This window comes from Xyrauchen texanus, chromosome 4, assembly GCF_025860055.1.
Source record: "Xyrauchen texanus isolate HMW12.3.18 chromosome 4, RBS_HiC_50CHRs, whole genome shotgun sequence".
Classification (NCBI taxonomy): Eukaryota; Metazoa; Chordata; class Actinopteri; order Cypriniformes; family Catostomidae; genus Xyrauchen; species Xyrauchen texanus.
This window is the reverse complement of record NC_068279.1, coordinates 1,265,430-1,291,002: the sequence shown is the minus strand read 5'-3', so window position 1 is coordinate 1,291,002 and position 25,573 is coordinate 1,265,430. Positions and strand designations below refer to the sequence as shown.

The 25,573-nt window shown below is 44.6% G+C and overlaps 1 protein-coding gene across 2 annotated transcripts in view; it reads left to right on the top strand.

The window, feature by feature from the left end:
- rcl1 (RNA terminal phosphate cyclase-like 1) overlaps positions 1 to 25,573 on the top strand; it is a 146,759-nt gene that overhangs the window by 119,242 nt on the left and 1,944 nt on the right. The window contains exons 1-8 of one of the 2 annotated variants that reach the window (XM_052125930.1): positions 8,419 to 8,563; positions 10,118 to 10,189; positions 10,315 to 10,490; positions 10,589 to 10,663; positions 11,798 to 11,922; positions 12,007 to 12,132; positions 15,534 to 15,690; positions 22,534 to 22,637. In XM_052125930.1, coding sequence (XP_051981890.1) covers positions 8,449 to 8,563; positions 10,118 to 10,189; positions 10,315 to 10,490; positions 10,589 to 10,663; positions 11,798 to 11,922; positions 12,007 to 12,132; positions 15,534 to 15,690; positions 22,534 to 22,637 — 950 coding nt within the window. In that variant the 5' untranslated portion in view covers positions 8,419 to 8,448. Of the gene's footprint in view, positions 1 to 8,418; positions 8,564 to 10,117; positions 10,190 to 10,314; positions 10,491 to 10,588; positions 10,664 to 11,797; positions 11,923 to 12,006; positions 12,133 to 15,533; positions 15,691 to 22,533; positions 22,638 to 25,573 lie in introns of those variants that run through there. The other variant, XM_052125931.1, reaches the window with a different exon arrangement.

Here is a 25,573-nt window from a genome sequence, read left to right as displayed (position 1 = left end):
ATCTGGACCCCACGGTGAGTCTGGTTTAGGGTTAGGGTGGGGTTTGTCAGAGGGGAACTGGCCCCCATGGTGAGTCTGGTTTAGGGTTAGTGTGGGGTTAGTCAGAGGGGAACTGGCCCCCACTGTGAGTCTGGTTTAGGGTTAGGGTTGGGTTAGTCAGAGGGGAACTGGCCCCCACGGTGAGTCTGGTTTAGGGTTAGGGTGGGGTTTTTCAGAGGGGAACTGGCCCCTACAGTGTGTCTGGTTTAGGGTGAGGGTGGGGTTAGTCAGAGGGGAACTGGCCCCCACAGTGAGTGTGGTTTAGGGTTAGTGTGGGGTTAGTCAGAGGGGAACTGGCCCCCACGGTGAGTCTGGTTTAGGGTAGGATGGGGTTAGTCAGAGGGGAACTGGCCCCCACACTGAGTCTGGTTTAGGGTTTGGGTGGGGTTAGTCAAGGGGAACCGGCCCCCACACTGAGTCTGGTTTAGGGTTAGGGTCGGGTTAGTCAGAGGGGAACTGGCCCCCACAGTGAATCTGGTTTAGGGTTTGGGTGGGGTTAGTCAGAGGGGAACTGGCCCCCACAGTGAGTCTGGTTTAGGGTTAGGGTGGGTTTAGCCTAAGGGGAACTGGCCCCTACAGTGAGTCTGGTTTAGTGTTAGTGTGGGGTTAGCCTAAGGGGAACTGGCCCCCACAGTGAGTCTGGTTTCTCCCAAGATTATTTTTGTCCATTAATCTACATCTTATGAAGTTTTGTGTTCCTTGCCACAGTCACCTTCAGCTTTTTCACTGGGGTTATAAATACAATTATTTTGTAATTATGATATTTCTATACACAAATTAAAATCATATTTAATCAAATGATGACTCTAAGACTAAAAAAAGAGTGGAAGAAGCGCTTTTAAAGGGCTTTGATGTTAAAAGGCTTCACATTAAGACAAGGGTCATGATATACTCAAAATTCCACTGTCTGAACCTTGTATTTAAGATTGACCTCACCAAAATTACCTGCTGGTTGATCTGCGATAAGCCTAATTGATTTCTGCCTGCATCACCTCGGTGTAATGATTGACTACACTCTTATAATGGAATATATCGACTATCATATCGCCAACAAAACCCTTCATCAGCCAACTAGCAAAGGACAATTGCATCTATGTGATCTTCTGCAGTTAATCCAGGATGAACTTCAAAGACATTAATCATTAATCTTACAGTTCAAACTAAATATTTGTTTAAACACTGACCCTTAATACTTACTTAGTTTACTAAATAATCCACGACATGCACTGCACACAAATAAATAATATTGTCATTATAATCATGATGTTAGAGGGGAACTGGCCCCCACAGTGAGTCTGGTTTAGGGTTATGGTGGGGTTAGTCAGAGGGGAACTGGCCAACATAGTGAGTCTGGTTTAGGGTTAGTGTGGGGTTAGCCTAAGGGGAACTGGCCCCCACAGTGAGTCTGGTTTAGGGTTAGGGTGGGGTTAGTCAGAGGGGAACTGGCCAACATAGTGAGTCTGGTTTAGGGTTAGGGTGGGGTTAGTCAGAGGGGAACTGGCCCCCACAGTGAGTCTGGTTTAGGGTTAGAGTGGGGTTAGTCAGAGGGGAACTGGCCCCCACAGTGAGTCTGGTTTAGGGTTAGGGTGGGGTTAGTCAGAGGGGAACTGGCCCCACAGTGAGTCTGGTTTAGGGTTAGGGTGGGGTTAGTCAGAGGAGAACTGGCCCCCACAGTGAGTCTGGTTTAGGGTTAGGGTGGGGTTAGTCAGAGGGGAATTGGACCCCACAGTGGGTCTGGTTTAGGGTTAGGGTGGGGTTAGTCAGAGGGGAACGGGCCCCCACAGTGAGTCTGGTTTAGGGTTAGGGTGGGGTTAGTCAGAGGGGAACAGGCCCCCACAGTGAGTCTGGTTTAGGGTTAGGGTGGGGTTAGTCAGAGGGGAACGGGCCCCCACAGTGAGTCTGGTTTAGGGTTAGGGTGGGGTTAGTCAGAGGGGAATTGGACCCCACAGTGGGTCTGGTTTAGGGTTAGGGAGGGGTTAGTCAGAGGGGAACGGCCCCCACAGTGAGTCTGGTTTAGGGTTAGGGAGGGGTTAGTCAGAGGGGAACGGGCCCCCACAGTGAATCTGGTTTAGGGTTAGGGTGGGTTTAGTCAGAGGGGAATTGGACCCCACAGTGGGTCTGATTTAGTGGGGGCCCCCACTGTGAGTCTGGTTTAGGGTGGGGTTAGTCAGAGGGGAACTGGCCCCCACTGTGAGTCTGGTTTAGGGTTAGGGTGGGGTTAGTCAGAGGGGATCTGGACCCCACGGTGAGTCTGGTTTAGGGTTAGGGTGGGGTTTGTCAGAGGGGAACTGGCCCCCATGGTGAGTCTGGTTTAGGGTTAGTGTGGGGTTAGTCAGAGGGGAACTGGCCCCCACTGTGAGTCTGGTTTAGGGTTAGGGTTGGGTTAGTCAGAGGGGAACTGGCCCCCACGGTGAGTCTGGTTTAGGGTTAGGGTGGGGTTTTTCAGAGGGGAACTGGCCCCTACAGTGAGTCTGGTTTAGGGTGAGGGTGGGGTTAGTCAGAGGGGAACTGGCCCCCACAGTGAGTGTGGTTTAGGGTTAGTGTGGGGTTAGTCAGAGGGGAACTGGCCCCCACGGTGAGTCTGGTTTAGGGTAGGATGGGGTTAGTCAGAGGGGAACTGGCCCCCACACTGAGTCTGGTTTAGGGTTTGGGTGGGGTTAGTCAAGGGGAACCGGCCCCCACACTGAGTCTGGTTTAGGGTTAGGGTCGGGTTAGTCAGAGGGAACTGGCCCCCACAGTGAATCTGGTTTAGGGTTTGGGTGGGGTTAGTCAGAGGGAACTGGCCCCCACAGTGAGTCTGGTTTAGGGTTAGGGTGGGTTTAGCCTAAGGGGAACTGGCCCCTACAGTGAGTCTGGTTTAGTGTTAGTGTGGGGTTAGCCTAAGGGAACTGGCCCCCACAGTGAGTCTGGTTTCTCCCAAGATTATTTTTGTCCATTAATCTACATCTTATGAAGTTTTGTGTTCCTTGCCACAGTCACCTTCAGCTTTTTCACTGGGGTTATAAATACAATTATTTTGTAATTATGATATTTCTATACACAAATTAAAATCATATTTAATCAAATGATGACTCTAAGACTAAAAAAAGAGTGGAAGAAGCACTTTTAAAGGGCTTTGATGTTAAAAGGCTTCACATTAAGACAAGGGTCATGATATACTCAAAATTCCACTGTCTGAACCTTGTATTTAAGATTGACCTCACCAAAATTACCTGCTGGTTGATCTGCGATAAGCCTAATTGATTTCTGCCTGCATCACCTCGGTGTAATGATTGACTACACTCTTATAATGGAATATATCGACTAAACCCTTCATCAGCCAACTAGCAAAGGACAATTGCATCTATGTGATCTTCTGCAGTTAATCCAGGATGAACTTCAAAGACATTAATCATTAATCTTACAGTTCAAACTAAATATTTGTTTAAACACTGACCCTTAATACTTACTTAGTTTACTAAATAATCCACGACATGCACTGCACACAAATAAATAATATTGTCATTATAATCATGATGTTAGAGGGGAACTGGCCCCCACAGTGAGTCTGGTTTAGGGTTATGGTGGGGTTAGTCAGAGGGGAACTGGCCAACATAGTGAGTCTGGTTTAGGGTTAGTGTGGGGTTAGCCTAAGGGGAACTGGCCCCCACAGTGAGTCTGGTTTAGGGTTAGAGTGGGGTTAGTCAGAGGGGAACTGGCCCCCACAGTGAGTCTGGTTTAGGGTTAGGGTGGGGTTAGTCAGAGGGGAACTGGCCCCACAGTGAGTCTGGTTTAGGGTTAGGGTGGGGTTAGTCAGAGGAGAACTGGCCCCCACAGTGAGTCTGGTTTAGGGTTAGGGTGGAGTTAGTCAGAGGGGAACTGGCCCCCACAGTGAGTCTGGTTTATGGTTAGGGTCGGGTTTGTCAGAGGGGAACTGGCCCCCACAGTGAGTCTGGTTTAGGGTTAGGGTGGGGTTAGTCAGAGGGGAACTGGCCCCACAGTGAGTCTGGTTTAGGGTTAGGGTGGGGTTAGTCAGAGGAGAACTGGCCCCCACAGTGAGTCTGGTTTAGGGTTAGGGTGGGGTTAGTCAGAGGGGAACTGGCCCCCTCAGTGAGTCTGGTTTAGGGTTAGGGTGGGGTTAGTCAGAGGGGAATTGGCCCCCACAGTGAGTCTGGTTTAGGGTTAGGGTGGGGTTAGTCAGAGGAGAACTGGCCCCCACAGTGAGTCTGGTTTAGGGTTAGGGTGGGGTTAGTCAGAGGGGAACTGGCCCCCACAGTGAGTCTGGTTTAGGGTTAGGGTGGGGTTATTCAGAGGGGAACTGGCCCCCACAGTGAGTCTGGTTTAGGGTTAGGGTGGGGTTAGTCAGAGGGGAACTGGCCCCACAGTGAGTCTGGTTTAGGGTTAGGGTGGGGTTAGTCAGAGGAGAACTGGCCCCCACAGTGAGTCTGGTTTAGGGTTAGGGTGGGGTTAGTCAGAGGGGAACTGGCCCCCACAGTGAGTCTGGTTTATGGTTAGGGTCGGGTTTGTCAGAGGGGAACTGGCCCCCACAGTGAGTCTGGTTTAGGGTTAGGGTGGGGTTAGTCAGAGGGGAACTGGCCCCACAGTGAGTCTGGTTTAGGGTTAGGGTGGGGTTAGTCAGAGTAGAACTGGCCCCCACAGTGAGTCTGGTTTAGGGTTAGGGTGGGGTTAGTCAGAGGGGAACTGGCCCCACAGTGAGTCTGGTTTAGGGTTAGGGAGGGGTTAGTCAGAGGGGAACTGGCCCCCACAGTGAGTCTGGTTTAGGGTTAGGGTCGGGTTTGTCAGAGGGGAACTGGCCCCCACAGTGAGTCTGGTTTAGGGTTAGGGTGGGGTTAGTCAGAGGGGAACTGGCCCCACAGTGAGTCTGGTTTAGGGTTAGGGTGGGGTTAGTCAGAGGAGAACTGGCCCCCACAGTGAGTCTGGTTTAGGGTTAGGGTGGGGTTAGTCAGAGGGGAACTTGCCCCACAGTGAGTCTGGTTTAGGGTTAGGGAGGGGTTAGTCAGAGGGGAACTGGCCCCCACGGTGAGTCTGGTTTAGGGTTAGGGTGGGGTTAGTCACAGGGGAACTTGCCCCCACGGTGAGTCTGGTTTAGGGTGGGGTTAGTCAGAGGAGAACTGGCCCCCACAGTGAGTTTGGTTTAGGGTTAGGGTGGGGTTAGTCACAAGGGAACTGGCCCCGACAGTGAGTCTGGTTTAGGGTTAGGGAGGGGTTAGTCAGAGGGGAACTGGCCCCCACAGTGAGTCTGGTTTAGGGTTAGGGTGGGGTTAGTCACAGGATATCTGGCCCCCACAGTGAGTCTGGTTTAGGGTTAGGGTGGGGTTTGTCACAGGGGAACTGGCCCCCACAGTGAGTCTGGTTTAGGGTTAGGGTGGGGTTAGTCACAGCAGAACTGGCCCCCACAGTGAGTCTGGTTTAGGGTTAGGGTGTGGTTAGTCACAGGGGAACTGGCCCCCACAGTGAGTCTGGTTTAGGGTTAGGGTGGGGTTAGCCTAAGGGGAACTGGCCCCCACAGTGAGTCTGGTTGAGGGTTAGGGTGGGGTTAGCCTAAAGGGGGTTAGGGTGGGGTTAGCCAGAGGGGAACTGGCCCCCACAGTGAGTCTGGTTTAGGGTTAGGGTGGGGTTATTCAGAGGGGAACTGGCCCCCACAGTGAGTCTGGTTTAGGGTAAGGGTGGGGTTAGTCAGAGGGGAACTGGCCCCCACTGTGAGTCTGGTTTAGGGTTAGGGTGGGGTTAGTCAGAGGGGAACTGGCCCCCACAGTGAGTCTGGTTTAGGGTTAGGGTGGGGTTATTCAGAGGGGAACTGGCCCCCACAGTGAGTCTGGTTTAGGGTTAGGGTGGGGTAAGTCAGAGGGGAACTGGCCCCCACAGTGAGTCTGGTTTAGGGTTAGGGTGGGGTTAGTCAGAGGGGAACTGGCCCCCACAGTGAGTCTGGTTTAGGGTTAGGGTGGGGTTAGTCACAGGGGAACTGGCCCCCACAGTGAGTCTGGTTTAGGGTTAGGGTGGGGTTAGTCAGAGTGGAACTGGCCCCCACAGTGAGTCTGGTTTAGGGTTAGGGTGGGGTTAGCCTAAAGGGAACTGTCCCCCACAGTGAGTCTGGTTTAGGTTTAGGGTTAGGGTGGGGTTAGCCAGAGGGGAACTGGCCCCCACAATAACAAGCACGAGTGGGTTTGGCAAAATTGAATACATAATGTGCTAATGGGCTGGGTCAAGTGTGACTGTATTCTGGGGTTCTTCTCCGGTTATTGCATCATCTGTGTCCTATCATAGACAATTTCAAGGACTATTCATTGATTTAAGGAAGTGATATTGTGGAGCGGAGGGGGGCGGGGCCGATCGGAATATCACGCGCCCTGTCCCCAATCGGCCTGATGAGGCACGCGAGGGATAAAGGCGGCCGGTGACGATTGTTCGAGAGAGAGAGAATTACGGACTGTACGATCAGAATACGGGCGCGCGATATTCCGATCGGCCCGCCCCCCACCACTCCACAGATATCTTTAACCCTTTATCATTTCCTGCTAGTTATTGAACTTATTCAAAACAACAGCGGAATGTGCTTCAATCATAGTGACTTTTTTTTTTCTCCCCAATTTGGAACACCCAATTCCCAATGCGCTCTAAGTCCTTGTGGTTGCGTAGTGATTCGGAGGACGAATCTCAGTTCGGTCTACAAGTTTCAGGGTCTTGACTGCATTATTGTTGATGTGATGCATTAATACAGATTTGATTCTGTCAGGTTTTGATTGAGATCAGATGTGTAATTAAAATGATACTTGACTGTTAATTAACTGTATGCTTGTTGTGATTTCTATGCTGATAAATTTCATTAATAGCATATTTTTGCTTATTTTGGTGAAGCAAGTGGTTTATTTTGCGTTTGTTTTCCAGGCCAGGTCGCTTGTTTCTCTTGCGGGATCTTATATCAAATAATAATAATATAATAATAATAATAATAGAACAGAGCGTGAAATTGCGATGCTACTGCCCGGATTAGGCAAAACTGAATGGAATCGGACAGTAGCTAATCCGGGCAGTAGCATCGCAATTTCGCGCTCTGTTCTCAGAAGTCCTTGGAAGGCGCGTATGCACAAACCTAGTTGTCATGGCAACTGAATAAACAAAACCTCGCCTGGTCAATATTTATTCTAGGAGTTTAGAATGAATGCTTTAGAACGGACCAATCAGAGCAGAGTATGCTCTCTGAAAGGAGGAGTTTAGAATGAATGCTTTAGAACGGACCAATCAGAGCAGAGTATGCTCTCTGAAAGGAGGAGTTTAGAATGAATGCTTTAGAATGGACCAATCAGAGCAGAGTATGCTCTCTGAAAGGAGGAGTTTAGAATGAAGATTTAGAAGATTTAGATTTGAACGAGTCGTTTTTGACACTGGGGTAAAAAAGGTTCAATTATGAGCAAATTAAAGTGTTTTTTGAACTTGGATGCATGTAAATCTATTATATGAGACCTTTAAAACAAAATTAGGCACGTTTAAATACCATAATAGGTATCTCATATATTTTTGTTTTATAAAACGGCTACAACAGTGATCGTCAGGGACTTCATTTGATGTTCCTCTATTCAGTATTTTCAGAGTTTGGACTTTATCACCACCTGCTGGTGGAATCACCAAACTGCAGGAACTGATTTTACACTTGGCGCTGAGATTAGACAAATAAATAGTTAATTTAATAACTTGTTCACTATAATATCTGCAACTGTTGGTCCTGTCATTGTTTATTCTGCTGATAAATACATTTATTGGTTAATAATTACACACAGTGACTGATTGGTCTCTAGTACAAAGAGTTCCCGGATCTAATCCTCGTCGCCCTAGTATCATTTATTATTATTAATGTACAAATATTTGTAGACATCTCCTCCACTGAAAATAATTGGATTAATCTAAATATTTAAATAATACAATTTTATTTTGTAATATATTTCATTTTATTTTTTTATTTTTTTGGTGCATTAATTAATTTTCTACTTTCTGCAGTTATGCAGATCCCCTAAATATTATAATAATAAATGTGATATTTAAATGACATAAAAGCATGAAATAAAACGTGTCATATTGTTTGTTAGTGGGCAGACTGAGCGCTTGATTCTACTTTTTACTTGCCCTTTACTACTGCACTTACTATAGTTCTCTTGCATAACATCCATATCTGTAACCAGATTATTGTAACCACAGGTAAAGCATCTACAGCTCCTCATTACTGTGTGAAATGTCTGTTTCTATTAAACAAACTATGCCACTAATAAATTAACTCTGATCTTTGGCGCCCTCTTGCGGTTATTAGATGTGACGTTTATTTCCCCTTTCGCGTTCCGTTATTCGGTCCTCTCTTGTTCCCGTAGTTTGTCAGTGTCGAGTCTCCAGTAGAAACACACGTGTGCTGCTCAACACATCATGGAGTTTGAGGGTTGCAGCTTCTTCAGACAGAGACTCGTGTTGTCCACACTGAGCGGAAAACGAGTGAAAATACGAAACATTCGCTCTAAAGATGACAACCCCGGACTGCGAGGTGCGTAAAATATTTACATTAATATGAGTAAACACGACACTGAATCTGTGACGTAGATGTTACGTTCGAATCTATCATCAAAACATCACTTTAATTACAATATAGTCACATGTTTTGTACAAAACAGAACCAGTTTTGAGTGTAATGCATTACTAAGTAATTAATTAATTACTGTAATTAAATCACTTTCATTGGGGGAAAAGTAAAGTAAGTGGGTACTCTTAATTTCAGTAATGTTATTATAGTTACTTCTGATGTAATTGTGTTATATATTGTATAAACTACAGAACTATTCAATACAAAATAATAGTGAATTTAAAATCGAAATTTAAAGTCTATTGTTAAAATATGTGGTTTCTTATTTAACGCTGCCCCTTTAAATTCTTTGGTCAGCTCATGAATAATTTATTAGATTTATTTGGAATAATTAAAAGGACAGTTTCATGTATTTTTCATGTGTTAAAGGTTGATCAGGGTTTTAGAAAGTAACAAGTAATAATCAATGCAATTACTTTTCAGACAGGGTAATTAGTAAAGTAATCTGTTTACTCTGTAGGATATGTAATTAAGTACTTTTGACCCAACACTGATTATAATTATATGTTTTAGGTGCATTTGAAGTTTTACTAAATTTAATTTATTAAAATTCTCTGATTTATTCAGATTCTCTTCTATTTTAATCTTATTTTAATTTTGTGTATTTGTTTTCTTTATTTACCTTTTTAAAAATTGTTTTCTAAATATTTTTATTTTTAAAAAACTTTTATTTGTTTCAAAAATGTTTATTTAATTTGTATAATTGCTGCAGGTTTTATTGACTGTAAACATATTTGAATTTTTTTCTTTATTGTCTCAAATGTGTTTTTTTTTTATTATTTTTTTTATTTAATTTATATATTATTCTTTTCTAATCTAAACAAATTTTTTATGTTAGAAATAAATGTACAATTATGCAGTTTTTTTGTTTTTTGATTTGTGTTTTTATTGTATCTAAAATTGTCAATATTTACGTATGACCGGCCATTGAAAATGAACGGATTAGACAAAAAAAATACAGAAATAATATATATATTTTTTTTTTAATTATTATTTTCTCCTCAATGTGTAACGCCCAATTCCCAATGTGCTCCAAGTCCTCGCGGTGGTGTAGTGACTCGCCTCAATCCGGGTGGTGGAGGACAAATCTCAACATTCGCGCATCTTATCACGTGACTTGTTGAGTGCGTTACCATGGAGACGTAGCGCATAATGCTATTCTCCGCGGCATCCACTCACCACACGCCCCACCGAGAACGAGAACCCCATTATAGCGACCACGAGGAGGTTACCCCATGTGACTCTACCCTCCCTAGCAACCAGGCCAATTTGGTTGCTAAGGAGACCAGACTGGAGTCACTCGGCACGTTCTGGAATCTGTTAGTTACGATATGTTATTGTCTATGTTACATGTCTTTAATTCCCATATGATTCATCATTTTAAAAGCAAAGTTCAGCCAGTGGAAACTATTAAAGATGAACTCGAAACTAAAATGTAATGTGTGTTCTGTCCCTCAGATTTTGAAGCGAGCTTCATCCGGCTACTTGACAAAGTGACCAATGGCACCAGAATCGAAATCAACCAAACAGGTCCGTTTTTGATGTCTCTGTTGTGCCCTATAGCATTGATTTGATTGATTGATTGATTGGTTGTTTGGATAGTTGCCTCTCCAGGAGTGAGTAACCATGATATGGGCGTCCTCTCTGTTCTGTAGGAACGGTGTTGTTCTATCAGCCGGGGTTGCTGCTCGGCGGCTCGGTGGAACACGACTGTAACGTCCAGAGATCGGTGGGTTACTATCTGGAGGCGCTGCTGATGTTGGCACCGTTCATGAAGAATCCTCTCAAAGCCGTGCTGACGGGCGTCACCAATGATCCCACAGACCCCTCCGTAAGTGACGCACCAACATCGTCTCATGTCTGAAACATTGTGACGTTTGTATGTGTGGCAATACTGTAACAATGAGATTATAATGTTGCGTCCTCTAGGTGGACCTTCTGAAGACCACCGCTGTTCCTCTGATGAAGCGATTCGGGATTGATGGAGAAGGGTTAGATATAAAGGTACAACAGGAGTCTTTAGGCCTCGGCGTCATTAAAGGGACAGTACACCCAAAAATAAAAATTCTCATCGTTTATTCATCCTCATCCCATCCCAGATGTGTGACTTTCTTTCTTCGGCAGAACACAGCTCTGTAGGTCCATACAATGCAAGCGAACTTTGAAGCTCCAAAAAGCCATCCATAAAACACCAGTGGTTTAATCCATGTCTTCAGAAGTGATATGATACATGTGGGTGAGAAACTGATCAATATTTAAGTCCTTTTTTACTATAAATATTCACCTTTGGCCAGCCCTGACTGGTAGAGGGAGATATGAGCGGAGAATACGAATCACCATAAAACAAAAGAAAGTGAAAGTGGAGATTGATAGTAAAAAAAGACTTTAATATTGATCTGTTTCTCACCACCATGTATCATATCACTTCTGAAGACATGGATTAAACCACTGGAGTCTTATGGATTACTTTTATGCTGACTTTATGTGCTTTTTGGTACTTCAAAGTTCTAGTCACCATTCACTTGCATTGTATGGACCAACAGAGCTGAAATATTCTTCTAAAAATCTTAATTTGTGTTCTGCAGAGGAAAGTAAGTCACACATATGGGGTGGCATGAGGGTGAGTATATGATGAGAGAATTAACATTTTTGGGTGCACTGTCCCTTTAACAATTCAAATGTTGCCATAAATGCTGTTGTATCCAATGTGCCTGATGTGTGCTGCCACCTGGTGGACGTTTCGTGCATTTCTTCAAGTAGAAGTATAAAAAATTATGTTCTTCTAATTGTGAAGCACTCGTCTTATTTATGTGAAATCTTTGCTGATTTTGATTTAGTAAGTGACCGCTGTTATATTGTTGCTGACATATAATTTTATAATTTATTTCTGTGTGTTTTTATATCTGCAGCCTGCTCTGGCATTATAAACATCTCATTATTTTACATTTACAAGCCATTATGATGTCATACTGTAACCCCTGGCGACCCAGCAACACAACTTTACAATTTCCCTTTTTTAATTACATTTAATTCATATAGTCTTTGATGTGCTGAATGTAATGTCACACATTCATACAAAGCCCAGGGAGTCCTCTTCTGCACTCGTACAGTTGTTTGTATGTTGTGATGTGTCCGCAGGTGGTGAAGAGGGGCATGGCTCCTGGCGGAGGAGGTGAGGTGCACTTCAGCTGTCCTGTGCGCAGATCCATGAAACCTATTCAGCTCACAGAACCCGGAAAGATCAAGAGGATCCGAGGAACGGCGTATCCTTGTTTGAGAGAGACTCTGAAACTATGAAGGGGGGGATTTATATTTAGTGTCGATTGACCCTTGACCTCTCGTGTCAGATTCTCGGTGCGAGTCTCTCCTCAGATGGCGAACAGAATCGTGGATTCCGCGAGAAGTGTCTTAAACAAATTCATCCCGGATATTTACATCTACACGGATCACATGAAGGGGGCAAACTCCGGGAAGTACGTGGTGGTCATGTTGTTCCATTTCTCTGCCACTAGGTGGTGATGTTTGTGCTGATGGTTTAAAAGAATATTCCACTTTTTGACTAACACCTCTTAAGAGTCACGAGGTGGAATCCAGGGTGTGCTGAGTGACTCCAGCCAGGTCTCCTTAGCAACCAAATTGGCCCGGTTGCTAGTCACATGGGGTAACCAAATTGGCCAGGTTGCTAGGGAGGGTAGAATCACATGGGATAACCAAATTGGCCTGGTTGCTAGGGAGGGTAGAGTCACATGGGGTAACCAAATTGGGCCGGTTGCTCGGGAGGGTAGAGTCACATGAGGTAGCCAAATTGGCCCGGTTGCTAGGGAGGGTAGTGTCACATGAGGTAACCAAATTGGTCCGGTTGCTAGGGAGGGTAGAGTCACATGGGTTAACCAAATTGGGCCAGTTGCTAGGGAGGGTAGAGTCACATGAGGTAGCCAAATTGGCCCGGTTGCTAGGGAGGGTAGAGTCACATGAGGTAACCAAATTGGTCCGGTTGCTAGGGAGGGTAGAGTCACATGGGTTAACCAAATTGGGCCAGTTGCTAGGGAGGGTAGAGTCACATGGGGTATCCAAATTGCACCGGTTGCTAGGGAGGGTAGAGTCACATGGGGTATCCAAATTGGCCCGGTTGCTAGGTAGGGTACAGTCACATGGGGTAACCAAATTGGCCTGGTTGCTAGGGAGGGTAGAGGCACATGGGGTAACCTCCTCGTGGTGGTGATTAGTGGTTCTCTCAATGGGGCGTGTGGTGAGTTGTGTGTGGATCGTGGAGAGTAGCATGAGTCGCCACATGCTGTGAGTCTCCGCGGTGTCATGCACAACGAGTCACGTGATCAGATGCGGAGGCAACTGAGACTCGTCCTCCGCCACCCGGATTGAGGCAAGTAACCCCGCCACCTTGAGGACCTACTAAGTAGTGGGAATTCGGCGTTCCAAATGGGGAGAAAAGGGGGGGAGAAGCATACCAATAAAGGACTATTCACACAGAGGATTACTTTGGGAATGCATAATTGAAACTTCTCCTGCCCAGAAATTTTGTCAGAACGAAACTCATAAAGGACACTTTAGCCAACTTTACAGCGCAAATAATGAACATGTTTGTACTGAATAAACTAGAGATGCACTGATCTGAGACCTGGATCGGCTCCGGTGTTTTTAGACGGATCAGGTATCGGTACGACAATCCCGATTCCAAATCCGATACTGTGTGTTAGTCGTGTTCGTTACTGTCAAGCTCCAAAAATTAATTTAAAGAACCATAAAAGCATCATTAAAGTAGTTCATATGACTCGTGCATTTTATTCAAAGCCACTTGAAGACGTGCGAAAACTCTGAGAATCACAGAGTAAATATATCAAATGCACGAGCAGCGCTAGCGTGTCAGTGAATGGCGCTGCTCTGTTTACACACACATAAACACGCAATATTTGAGTGCTACTCATGAACAATATCTCAGATGTAGACGCTCAATAGTTCAGTTCACTTATAATTAGTCTTGTAGATTTAACACGTTAATTCAGTGCGATTAATTTTACAAAAAATAACACGCAATTAATCGCACTGCCCCCGGACTGTTATAAAGAGGATTCCTGAGTAATGCTTGTAGTACCACCTGTTTACTCCAGGGGGCAGTAAGTGAAACTTCAGCTGTGTGAGCAACACACAGTTTATACAGTGAACAAACACTTCAGCAGAACAACAATGAATTAAACTACTGTGAACTACAAACAGACACATACAGGACGTCCCGGAGACTTCAACATGTCAAAATAAAAGCGTGAGGGGATAAAAGTTAAACGTGCACCATTGAGATATATTACTATTGTAATTAAAATTCTAAAAGTTAATAATAATAATGGTAATAATAATAATACATTATTTGTTTACAATTTATAACAATATATTAAGTTGAATGAGTTTAAATAAATAAACTGTTTTGCCACTAAATTGAACAAAATATTCATCTGAACCCTTTAAAATACATTCAAATACAAACAGATACAAATGTTGCAACAAACTCTTCTGATGATTTATACTGATTATATTACTGTTAATGTTGAATTATCCAGTAAACTAGTTACTAATAAAGTGTTTATTAATAATCTATACATTTATATTGAATAATGTGTCGTTGGAGGTTTGTGTTTCTTTACATATTAAAGAGTCACAATTATTAACACAATAATGTAAAGATATTATAATCTGATTATGAAGAGAAACATATTTTATAAACATATAAAACTGATATTGAGGTTTCTGATATAGGAAGAGAGAGAGTGGTATCGGTGCATCCCTAATTTAACCCTTCTGTTGTGTTCCGGTTATTTTTACAATGTCGACATTTTTTTCCTTATGAATATTTTTACTTGATCCAGCTGGAATAAACTTCCTCGACTTTGTTCACACATGCTATCATAACTAAAATTGTAAGCTTTTTCTTTACATTTTATTGGTGTTATTTGTGTCACTTGTGTTCCTGGTCAAAAATGACCGTCCATTGGAAATGAATGGATTGACCACAAAATACAGAAATATGAAGTGTTCAGGAGCATCCCAATCCTTTAGATGAACACGCGTGTGTGTTTGCACACAAAGTCTGCAGACATGTGCACACACACACACACGAACACACAAACAAACAAACAAACGAACACACAAACACCCAAACGAACACCCAAACGAACACACAAACGAACACACAAACAAACGAACAAACACACACAAACAAACACACGAACACACAAACAAACGAACAAATACACACAAACAAACACACAAACAAACACACTCACACAAACACACACGAACAAACACACGAACACACAAACAAACAAACACACGAACACAAACAAACTCACACAAACAAACACACACACACACACAAACAAACACACACACACACAGTGTGTGTTGAGCGGCCTCGTGCATCGTTCTTCCATGTGCACTCTTTGCTGAATATATCCAGATAAATGTATGTTATGTTGCGTTTGGGCTCGTTTGAATCGGGATATTCTGCTGTAAGTTACGATACATCATTGTCTGTTATGTGTGTGTTTCAGGAAGTAATAAGGTGATAAAAGGACTCGTCTGTTTATTATATTCATGTCTGTGGGAAATTCATCCATTAAATCTCACTTCAGTTTGACCTCTGAGTGACACATCTGCTCTGGTTTAAGCTCCGTTCAATGAATCATCCTATCAATACTAATATATAAATATAAATGCATTCCATAAGTAGTGCAATAATAATAATAATAATAATAATTAAAATAGAAGTTGATAAACGATCTAATGCAATATGAGAGATTTATAAGCCATCTTAGTGTGCCGGTGATTTTTCTCTTGTGTCTTTAATAATTCTGTTTCTGTCCAGGTCTCCAGGATTTGGTCTGACGCTGGTGGCAGAGACGGTGAACGGCACGTTTCTCGGGGCGGAGGTGGTGTCCACGCCGCAGGGGCAGGGCAACCCCATGCCACCAGAGGATCTGGGCAAGAGCTGTGCCAAACGTCTGCTGGAGGAGATCTATAGGGTGAGAACTGCCACGTGAACACAACATGTCTATAAGTTACTGTGACATCACACATGTTTCTACAGTATGTCAGCGGCCGCTAGAAGCTGTTAATAACTTTATGAACAATCGATAAAACCAGTTTGAACTTGATTCAATAGGCGGGTATGATTTAGTCGGACATGTAACGGGTTGATGAATGCATATCGTCACACGCTTGACACACTTCTCCAATCTCCAATAATCGTTCAGAAACGGGCTGTTCCATCTCCGCACAATTTGAGTGTCGTGCCCATTGAAAGTGTCATTTGTAAACGCATTAAAGTAACTGATGTCGTATCGCATCACATGACATACAAGCACAAAATACACTTTACTATTGTAGAGTAGCTAAATATAGCTGTTAGCATATCATTTACATTGTTAGTGTTGATACAACTCACAACACACACTCACTACACACACACTCACTACACACACACACACTCACTACACACACAACAACTCGCACGCGCACACTCAACAACACACGCGCACACTCAACAACACGCGCACACACACACACGCACACACTCAACAACACACACTCAACACACACTCGCGCACACACACACACAACAACTCGCACACACCACTAAGAACACACTAACTTACAACTCGTACACACAACTCGCGCGCGCATACACACAACATACTCACTACACACACACACACACACACACAACTCGCACACACACTAAGAACACACTAACTCACAACTCGTACACACACACCCGCACACACTAACTCACAACTCGCGCACACACACACCTCGCGCACACACACACACAACGCGCGTACACACACACCCGCACACACTAACTCACAACTCGCGTGCGCACACACCTCGCGCACACACACGCGCACACACTTACTCACAACTCTCACACATACACACTCACAAACACACACACACTCACACACACAACACACATCTGATTACAGTTATGTGCTTTATCCCACTACGCCACCACCACTCCACAATACTCTCTGAGATACCCAAGCCCCCTCAAAATCACTTTCCATTGGTCAAATAGATAGTCCCGCCCCAAACTCTCACCACTGGTTGATCAAACACTAACACACACACACACACACACACACACACACTGGTGTGTGCACCGATTAGAAGAGTTGTTGTTTAGTTGTAAATGTGTGTTTTACTCCGTGTACCAATAACAGATCAACAGTGTGAGATTAATGTTTGATCATATCTGTTCTTACTCAAACATTACACGGGACCTTCTGTACCTCTTCAGAACTGAATATGTTCATGTTGTGATTTAAGCAAGTTGTTGTTCAGACGCTCCAACATGATTATTTACACAGTGGCTGAATAAGAACAAGTGTTTCTGTTATTATACTGATTTCTGTCATTTTGCCAAGTGTGTGTGTGTGTGTGTGTGTGTGTGTGTTGTGGTTAATCAGTAGCTGATGGTCAGTCAGTGTAGTAAACAGCTCATGAACACACACACACAGTTCTGTTGGGGTTCGGATGGACAAACATGATGTAAGATAGTTTCCTCTGTTTCTTTAACAAACTACTTTTAATTCAACTTGTAAATATAAATAGTTTGTGTGTTTACGTGTTGTTCTGCTATTAATGCAGGTAATGTGTTATTTTAGGTTAAAATATAAATGTGTATGTGTCTTGCATGCTGCATTTTATAAAAGGGTTTTCACCACTTTATCAAAGCATTGATTTCATTAGTAGTTAAATTTAATGACATTTAATATGAGTTTACAAAAGCTGCATGAATAATTATTCAAGAATTGGCAAAATTATGTTTAAACTAGTTTTACATGAGTCCAGCTGTGTGACATGCTCATGATTTTTGTGGGGTACTGTGTATCTCAGCGAGTACTGACGCTATCACACCTGGAGTCGTGAGTTTGAATCCAGGGCATGCTGAGTGACTCCAGCCAGGTCTCCTTAGCAACCAAATTGGCCCGGTTGCTAGGGAGGGTAGAGTCACATGGGGTAACCTCCTCGTGGTCACTATAATGTGGTTCGGTCTCGGTGTGGTGAGTTGGGCACGGATGCCGCGGTGGATGGTGTGAGTTCTCCACACGTGCTATATCTCCATGGCGACGCGCTCAACAAGTCATGTGATAAGATGCACGGATTGACGCGGAGGCAGCTGAGATTCGTCCTCTGCCACCCAGATTGAGGCGAGTCACTACGCAACCACGAGGAGGTTACCCCATGTGACTCTACCCTCCCTAGCAACTGGACCAATTTGGTTGCTAAGGAGACCTGGCTGGAGTCACTCAGCACGCCCTGGATTCAAACTCGCGACTCCAGGTGTGATAGTCAGCGTCAATACTCACTCAGATACCCAGACTCCCACAAAACCTTTTCTAGTGCAGATGTAAGTTGTGAATATAGTGATTAATGGCGTTCAACTCGCGCAGCTCAAGCGGGAAATCCTCAACACGATGGATTGTTGATTATATGAGTCCGTTTGTTTCTCGATGTTTCTTCTTTTGCTTTTATCTTGAAGTATTCTTTTGTTCCTCAAAGTTCAGCTCAATGGGCAGCATTTGTGGCATAATGTTGATTACCACAAACATGTAGTTCTACTTCCTCCAAAAGCACAAATGTGTGTTCCAGTGAGACACTTATAATGCAAGTCAATGGGGGCAGATTTAAGAGGGTTTAAAGCCAGAAATGTGACGCTTATAATTATATAAAAGCACTTGCATTAATTCTTCTTTAAAACTCGTTTATTATTTGAGCTGTAATATTGTTTAAATCGTCATTTTAGAGTTTGCTTTCATCGTCATGGCAACAAAGTTGTAACATTGTCTCTATCGTCACACAGATGTGGTTAGTAAGTGATTTAATGACAGTAAAATCATGTTCACACACATATTGTTTATGTCTTGTGTTTATACTTTTGAAACAGTATTTTAATGTTGACAGATTAAACCCCATTGACTTGCATTGGAAGTGTCTCACTGGAACACACATTTAAAGAAAAGGAGGAACGAGTCGAAATCATTTTTTTGCTGTTGATTGAGATTAAGGTGTTGAACCCGGAATGTTCCGTTCATTATTGTCATGATGTCTTTTTCGTCTCTTCGTCAGTGATTGTCTTGACGACATGAACACTGTTTTTCTCCACACTCAGTCATGACACAATCTGTGTTTGTGTTGAGAATCGATCAGGTTATTTTCTGAATGACGCATACGGTTGTTTGTATTGAGCGTGTTTTGGCAAGGCTTCGCGGTCACTGACACCCTTGTGTCCTTGTTTGTGTCAGTCGGTTCAAGAGTCTCGTCCACTGCGAGCGGTCACCCGTATAAGAGCGAATCTCCACCAACCTGTCAGACAATGTGCACGTCATATTTGACCCCAAAATCAAAAGAAAGAGGATTATACTGAGAAACGTAAGCCTGTTAAATGGTTTTGGAATGGTCAGTTTGAATAATTAGGCACATTAATGTAATGCAAGAATCTAAGTGCATATTTTAAGTTTAACCCAAAAAAATAAGATCTGCATGAGATAATATTCTAAATATAAAGTGTTTATGCTTGATAGTAGTATTTGATGTTATTAAAATAATAACAAAATGCAAAAAAGTCTTAATTGTCATAAAATGGGCTTCATTGTATTTATGCAAAATACAATTTTTTTTGGGTTGTTTTGATGTTGAAATGTGTCCCAGACGTTTGTAAGATCACGACATCATTGAGTGATGCGCACCACAAACGGGCTCGTGGCTTGTAAACATGAGGCTGCTCGTTAAGTTAAAGACGTTCAGTGTGTGATTGGATTATTGCATTGTAACAATTTCTCCATTAACAATAACAATATTTCAGCAATCACATGTTGCATTCTTGTCTTGTTCTGGTCATATTTCCCTCCAAAATCACAAGTAAGAAAAACATTATATTTTGCATAAAAAGCCGTTGCCTGTTTTTAGGGCCTTGCGTATTTTTTCGCTATTACTTTCATGACAATTTACATATTTTCTCATTACTGTAATGCATCCGTCTTCGTGAGTTTTGTCATTTTTGTTGCTTTGCAATTTATAACAAATACTACCATCATATATTTTGTACTACCATCAGACCACAGTGAATTTAAATGTGCTTAATATTCTTAAAATATGCATCAATGTCTTTAAGCAAAATATATTTTTTTGTATTGCTTCATTTTGTTTTCGGGGTGAAATATGACCCAGGCGTGTTCTTCCCAGGTCGGGTTCGGGTTTGTAATAAATGAAAAAGTAAACAAGCCTACCGAACTTGTTTTGCTCACTTATTTTGATGAGTTAGGGTCCGTTCACACGAACGTGTTTTTTCGTGCGTCTGTTCTGTTTTCCTATTTAAACATGCTGGATGAATGTCTTTGACTGTTGCGCCGCGTCTCACTGTTTCTTCAGCGTCTCGCGCTGGACCGGCACATTTTAAACACCTTGTCAAGTTAAACAGAACTTTTCTGAAACATTTTCAAAAACGCATGTCGAGACACCTGCGCTCCGTTTCGTTCTTTAGATTGATGTTAGCGCTTGTGTCACAAATATTCAACATTCTGAACAAGTTCAGGCTGGAAAGAGAGTTTCGTATTATTCCAGATTGTTCTGCACCAAGTGAAGTTTCAGCACATAAACGCTAAGGCGATGCTCTTTCCCCGTCCTGCTCTGGTGTACTGAGGGGCCGCTGTGCCCCTCGTTAAAACGGTGTACGTTTACCGTTTCAGTACGGTTATGAACGTTGCCTATATGCGTACATAAAATACAGACTATTGCAACAGTACTTGCTAGGAGAAGCGTGTTGGGGGTCAGGTTTGGGTTTTAAATCTTACGGTATTGTTCGGGTGTGTACAGGTCGGATTCGGGTTTCATTTTAATGCCCGTGCAGACCTCTATTACCATCTGATACCATAACTGCACCAAGGCACTGATACTGTACATTTTTGTAAGGGTTAACACGCATAAATCTGTGATATTTCCATTAGGGATATGCACGATTAATCGAGTACTCATTTAGTGTTATACACTCACAGGCCACTTTATTAGGAACAGCTGTACATATACTTATTAATCCGACTATCTAATCAACCAATCGTGTGGCAGCAGTGATAACGCTTCAGTCAGGAGCATAAGTTAATGTTCACATCAACCATCAGAATGGGGAAAAAATGTGATCTTAGTGATTAAGACCTCCGAATGGTGCCTAAAACAAAAAACATCCAGTGGGGTGTTCTGGGTTGCTCAGTGGTAAACACGCTGACTACCACCCCTGGAGTTGTGAGTTTGAATCCAGGGCTCCTTAGCAACCAAATTGGCCCGGTTGCTAGGGAGGGTAGAGTCACATGGGGTAACCTCCTCGTGGTCGCTATAATGTGGTTCGGTCTCAGTGTGGTGAGATGTGCGTGGATGCTGCGGTGGATGGTGTGAGTTCTCCACACGTGCCATGTCTCCGTGGCGACGCGCTCAACAAGCCATGTGATGAGATGCGCGGGTTGACGGTCTCAGACGCGGAGGCAGCTGGGATTTGTCCTCCGCCACCCGTATTGAGGCGAGTCACTACGTGACCAGGAGGACTTTAAAGCGCATTTTGAATTGGCCGTTCCAGATTGGGGGGAAATGCCGTGAGCGGCAGTTCTGCGGCTGGAAACGCCTTGTTGGTGATAGAATGGCCAGACTGGTCCAAGCTGACAGGAAGGTGGCAGTAACCCAAATAAACAAGCGATACAACAGTTCCTATGCTGAACGTACAACACGTCGAACATTGAGGCTGTTCCCTTCCGATGACCCCTACGGGTATCTTGGAACAGGAAACTGAGGCTGCAGTGGACACAGACTCGCCAAAACTGGCCTGGTCTGACAGATCTGGATTTCTGCTGAGCTGACCGAAGTGGAACCCAATTTGGTCTTCTGCTGTTGTAGCCCATCCGCCTCAAGGTTCGACATGTTGTGCATTCTGAGATCCTTTTCTGTTCACCACAATTGTAAAGAATGGTTATCCGAGTTACCGCAGTCTCTGTCCTCTCTCATCAACAAGAACTGTCGCTCACTGGATGTGTTTTTGTTTCTGGCACCATTCGGAGTAAATTCTAGAGACTGTTGCGTGTGAAAATCCCAGAAATGCTCAATCCAGCCCGTCTGACACCAACATTCATACCAAGCTCCAAATCACTGATCACATTTTTCCCCATTCTGATGGTTGTGAACATTAACTGAAGCTCCTGACCTGCATCTGCATAACTTTATACATTACTCTGCTGCCACACGATTGGCTGATTAGGTAATCGCATAAATAAGTAGATATACAATGCATATCGATTTACCATGTTATTACCATCCAATACCATAACAACGGTACTGACACAGTACATTTTTGGGAAGGTTTAACATGCATAAATCTGTGATATTACCATTAGGGATGTACACAATTAATCGAGTACTCATTTAGCGTTATTCGATTAGTAAAACACTACGTATAATGCAATTTGATTTTCCTTTGTGTCTTTGCCTGCAGTGAAACTGCTTGTCTTAATATTGTCGTTACAATGAATGCATTAGTTGACGCTTTGGATGCATGACGTTCTTCAAGTGTTGAAGGGCGAGTTTAAATTCGATTATTCGTTTTGTATTTTTGTACTCTACTGCAAAATGACTCAATTCCCGTATAAACACGGCATTTAAGAAAGTATTAATGTTCTCCTACGATTGAATTATCCAACATGTAACGGCTGCGCCTCTAGTGGCACCAAACGGAACTGCACAAATAATTGCAGTTCCCAAACACACCATCACTCCGGTTCGGTTGGACTGATTCTGAGCCCGTTCTCTCTCTGTTGCTCTTCCAGGGTGGCTGTGTGGATTCAACCAATCAGAGTTTGTCTCTACTGTACATGACGTTAGGACAACAAGATGTTTCCAAGGTGTTGTTGGGACCCCTCTCGCCCTACACGTAAGCTTTCAAGTTCCTCTCTCTCTCTTACACGCGTATAAACGCAAACTTATGCATAAAATGAAAAGAATTGTGGTATTTTTTTTTCAGGTGTCTAACAGCAGTGCCACGTTCAGTAGATAAACAGTAATCAAACATACTGTAAAATACTATGTTAATTATTATTACCTCATTTAGGGAATAATAGTATCAACTAGGAGAGAAATGAGAAGTCACTAATTGTAAAAATAGTCATTAAAATATCATATTTTATTTTTCAAAGTGCTTTGTATTTGTGTGATGTTTCAGTGCTCTTGTAGACGTCCTGTGGAGTCCAGCATTCATGAATTGTCCATTTTCGGTTATCATGGTACCGGTGCTGTGTGTCTGTCAAGTACAGTACTATGATAACTGAACATTGACGGTGCCTACACAAACTTCGTCAGCAGTGAACCAGCTATGAACGTGGACAATGGTAGTGCCGTGTTTCATGGACGTGGACCATGGTAGTGCCGTGTTTCATGGGGACGTGGACCATGGTAGTGCCGTGTTTCATGGGGACGTGGACCATGGTAGTGCCGTGTTTCATGGACGTTGACCATGGTAGTGCCGTGTTTCATGGGGACGTGGACCATGGTAGTGCCGTGTTTCATGGACGTGGACCATGGTAGTGCCGTGTTTCATGGACGCGGACCATGGTAGTGCCGTGTTTCATGGGCGCTGGACCATGGTAGTGCCGTGTTTCATGGACGCGGACCATGGTAGTGCCGTGTTTCATGGACGCGGACCATGGTAGTGCCGTGTTTCATGGACGCGGACCATGGTAGTGCCGTGTTTCATGGACGCGGACCATGGTAGTGCCGTGTTTCATGGACGCGGACCATGGTAGTGCCGTGTTTCATGGACGCGGACCATGGTAGTGCCGTGTTTCATGGGCGCTGACCATGGTAGTGCCGTGTTTCATGGAAGCGGACCATGGTAGTGCCGTGTTTCATGGACGTGGACCATGGTAGTGCCGTGTTTCATGGACGTTGACCATGGTAGTGCCGTGTTTCAGGGACGTGGACCATGGTAGTGCCGTGTTTCATGGACGTGGACCATGGTAGTGCCGTGTTTCATGGACGTGGACCATGGTAGTGCCGTGTTTCATGGACGTTGACCATGGTAGTGCCGTGTTTCAGGGACGTTGACCATGGTAGTGCCGTGTTTCAGGGACGTGGACCATGGTAGTGCCGTGTTTCATGGGGACGTGGACCATGGTAGTGCCGTGTTTCATGGACGTGGACCATGGTAGTGCCGTGTTTCATGGACGTTGACCATGGTAGTGCCGTGTTTCATGGACGCGGACCATGGTAGTGCCGTGTTTTATGGACGCGGACCATCGTAGTGCCGTGTTTTATGGACGCTGACCATGGTAGTGCCGTGTTTTATGGACGTGAACCATGGTAGTGCCGTGTTTCATGGGGACGTGGACCATGGTAGTGCCGTGTTTCATGGACGTTGACCATGGTAGTGCCGTGTTTCATGGACGCGGACCATGGTAGTGCCGTGTTTCATGGACGCGGACCATGGTAGTGCCGTGTTTCATGGACGCGGACCATGGTAGTGCCGTGTTTCATGGACGCGGACCATGGTAGTGCCGTGTTTCATGGAAGCGGACCATGGTAGTGCCGTGTTTCATGGACGTGGACCATGGTAGTGCCGTGTTTCATGGACGTGGACCATGGTAGTGCCGTGTTTCATGGACGTTGACCATGGTAGTGCCGTGTTTCAGGGACGTGGACCATGGTAGTGCCGTGTTTCATGGGGACGTGGACCATGGTAGTGCCGTGTTTCATGGGGACGTGGACCATGGTAGTGCCGTGTTTCATGGGGACGTGGACCATGGTAGTGCCGTGTTTCATGGACGTTGACCATGGTAGTGCCGTGTTTCAGGGACGTGGACCATGGTAGTGCCGTGTTTCAGGGACGTGGACCATGGTAGTGCCGTGTTTCATGGACGTGGACCATGGTAGTGCCGTGTTTCATGGACGTTGACCATGGTAGTGCCGTGTTTCATGGACGCGGACCATGGTAGTGCCGTGTTTTATGGACGCGGACCATGGTAGTGCCGTGTTTTATGGACGCTGACCATGGTAGTGCCGTGTTTCATGGACGTTGACCATGTTAGTGCCGTGTTTCATGGACGTTGACCATGTTAGTGCCGTGTTTCATGGACGTTGACCATGGTAGTGCCGTGTTTCATGGACGCGGACCATGGTAGTGCCGTGTTTCATGGACGCGGACCATGGTAGTGCCGTGTTTTATGGACGCGGACCATGGTAGTGCCGTGTTTTATGGACGCGGACCATGGTAGTGCCGTGTTTTATGGACGCGGACCATGGTAGTGCCGTGTTTCATGGACGCGGACCATGGTAGTGCCGTGTTTCATGGACGCTGACCATGGTAGTGCCGTGTTTCATGGACGCTGACCATGGTAGTGCCGTGTTTCATGGACGCGGACCATGGTAGTGCCGTGTTTTATGGACGCCGACCATGGTAGTGCCGTGTTTTATGGATGTTGACCATGGTAGTGCCGTGTTTTATGGGGACGCCGGTCCACGGTAGTGCCGTGTTTCATGGGGACGTGGACCACGGTATTGCCGTGTTTCATGGGGACGTGGACCACGGTATTGCCGTGTTTCATGGACGTGGACCACGGTAGTGCCGTGTTTCATGGACGTGGACCACGGTAGTGCCGTGTTTCATGGACGTGGACCATGGTAGTGCCATGTTTTATGGACGTGGACCATGGTAGTGCCGTGTTTCAGGGACGTGGACCATGGTAGTGCCGTGTTTCATGGACGTTGACCATGGTAATGCCGTGTTTTATGGACGTGGACCATGGTAGTGCCATGTTTCAGGGACGTGGACCATGGTAGTGCCGTGTTTTATGGACGTTGACCATGGTAATGCCG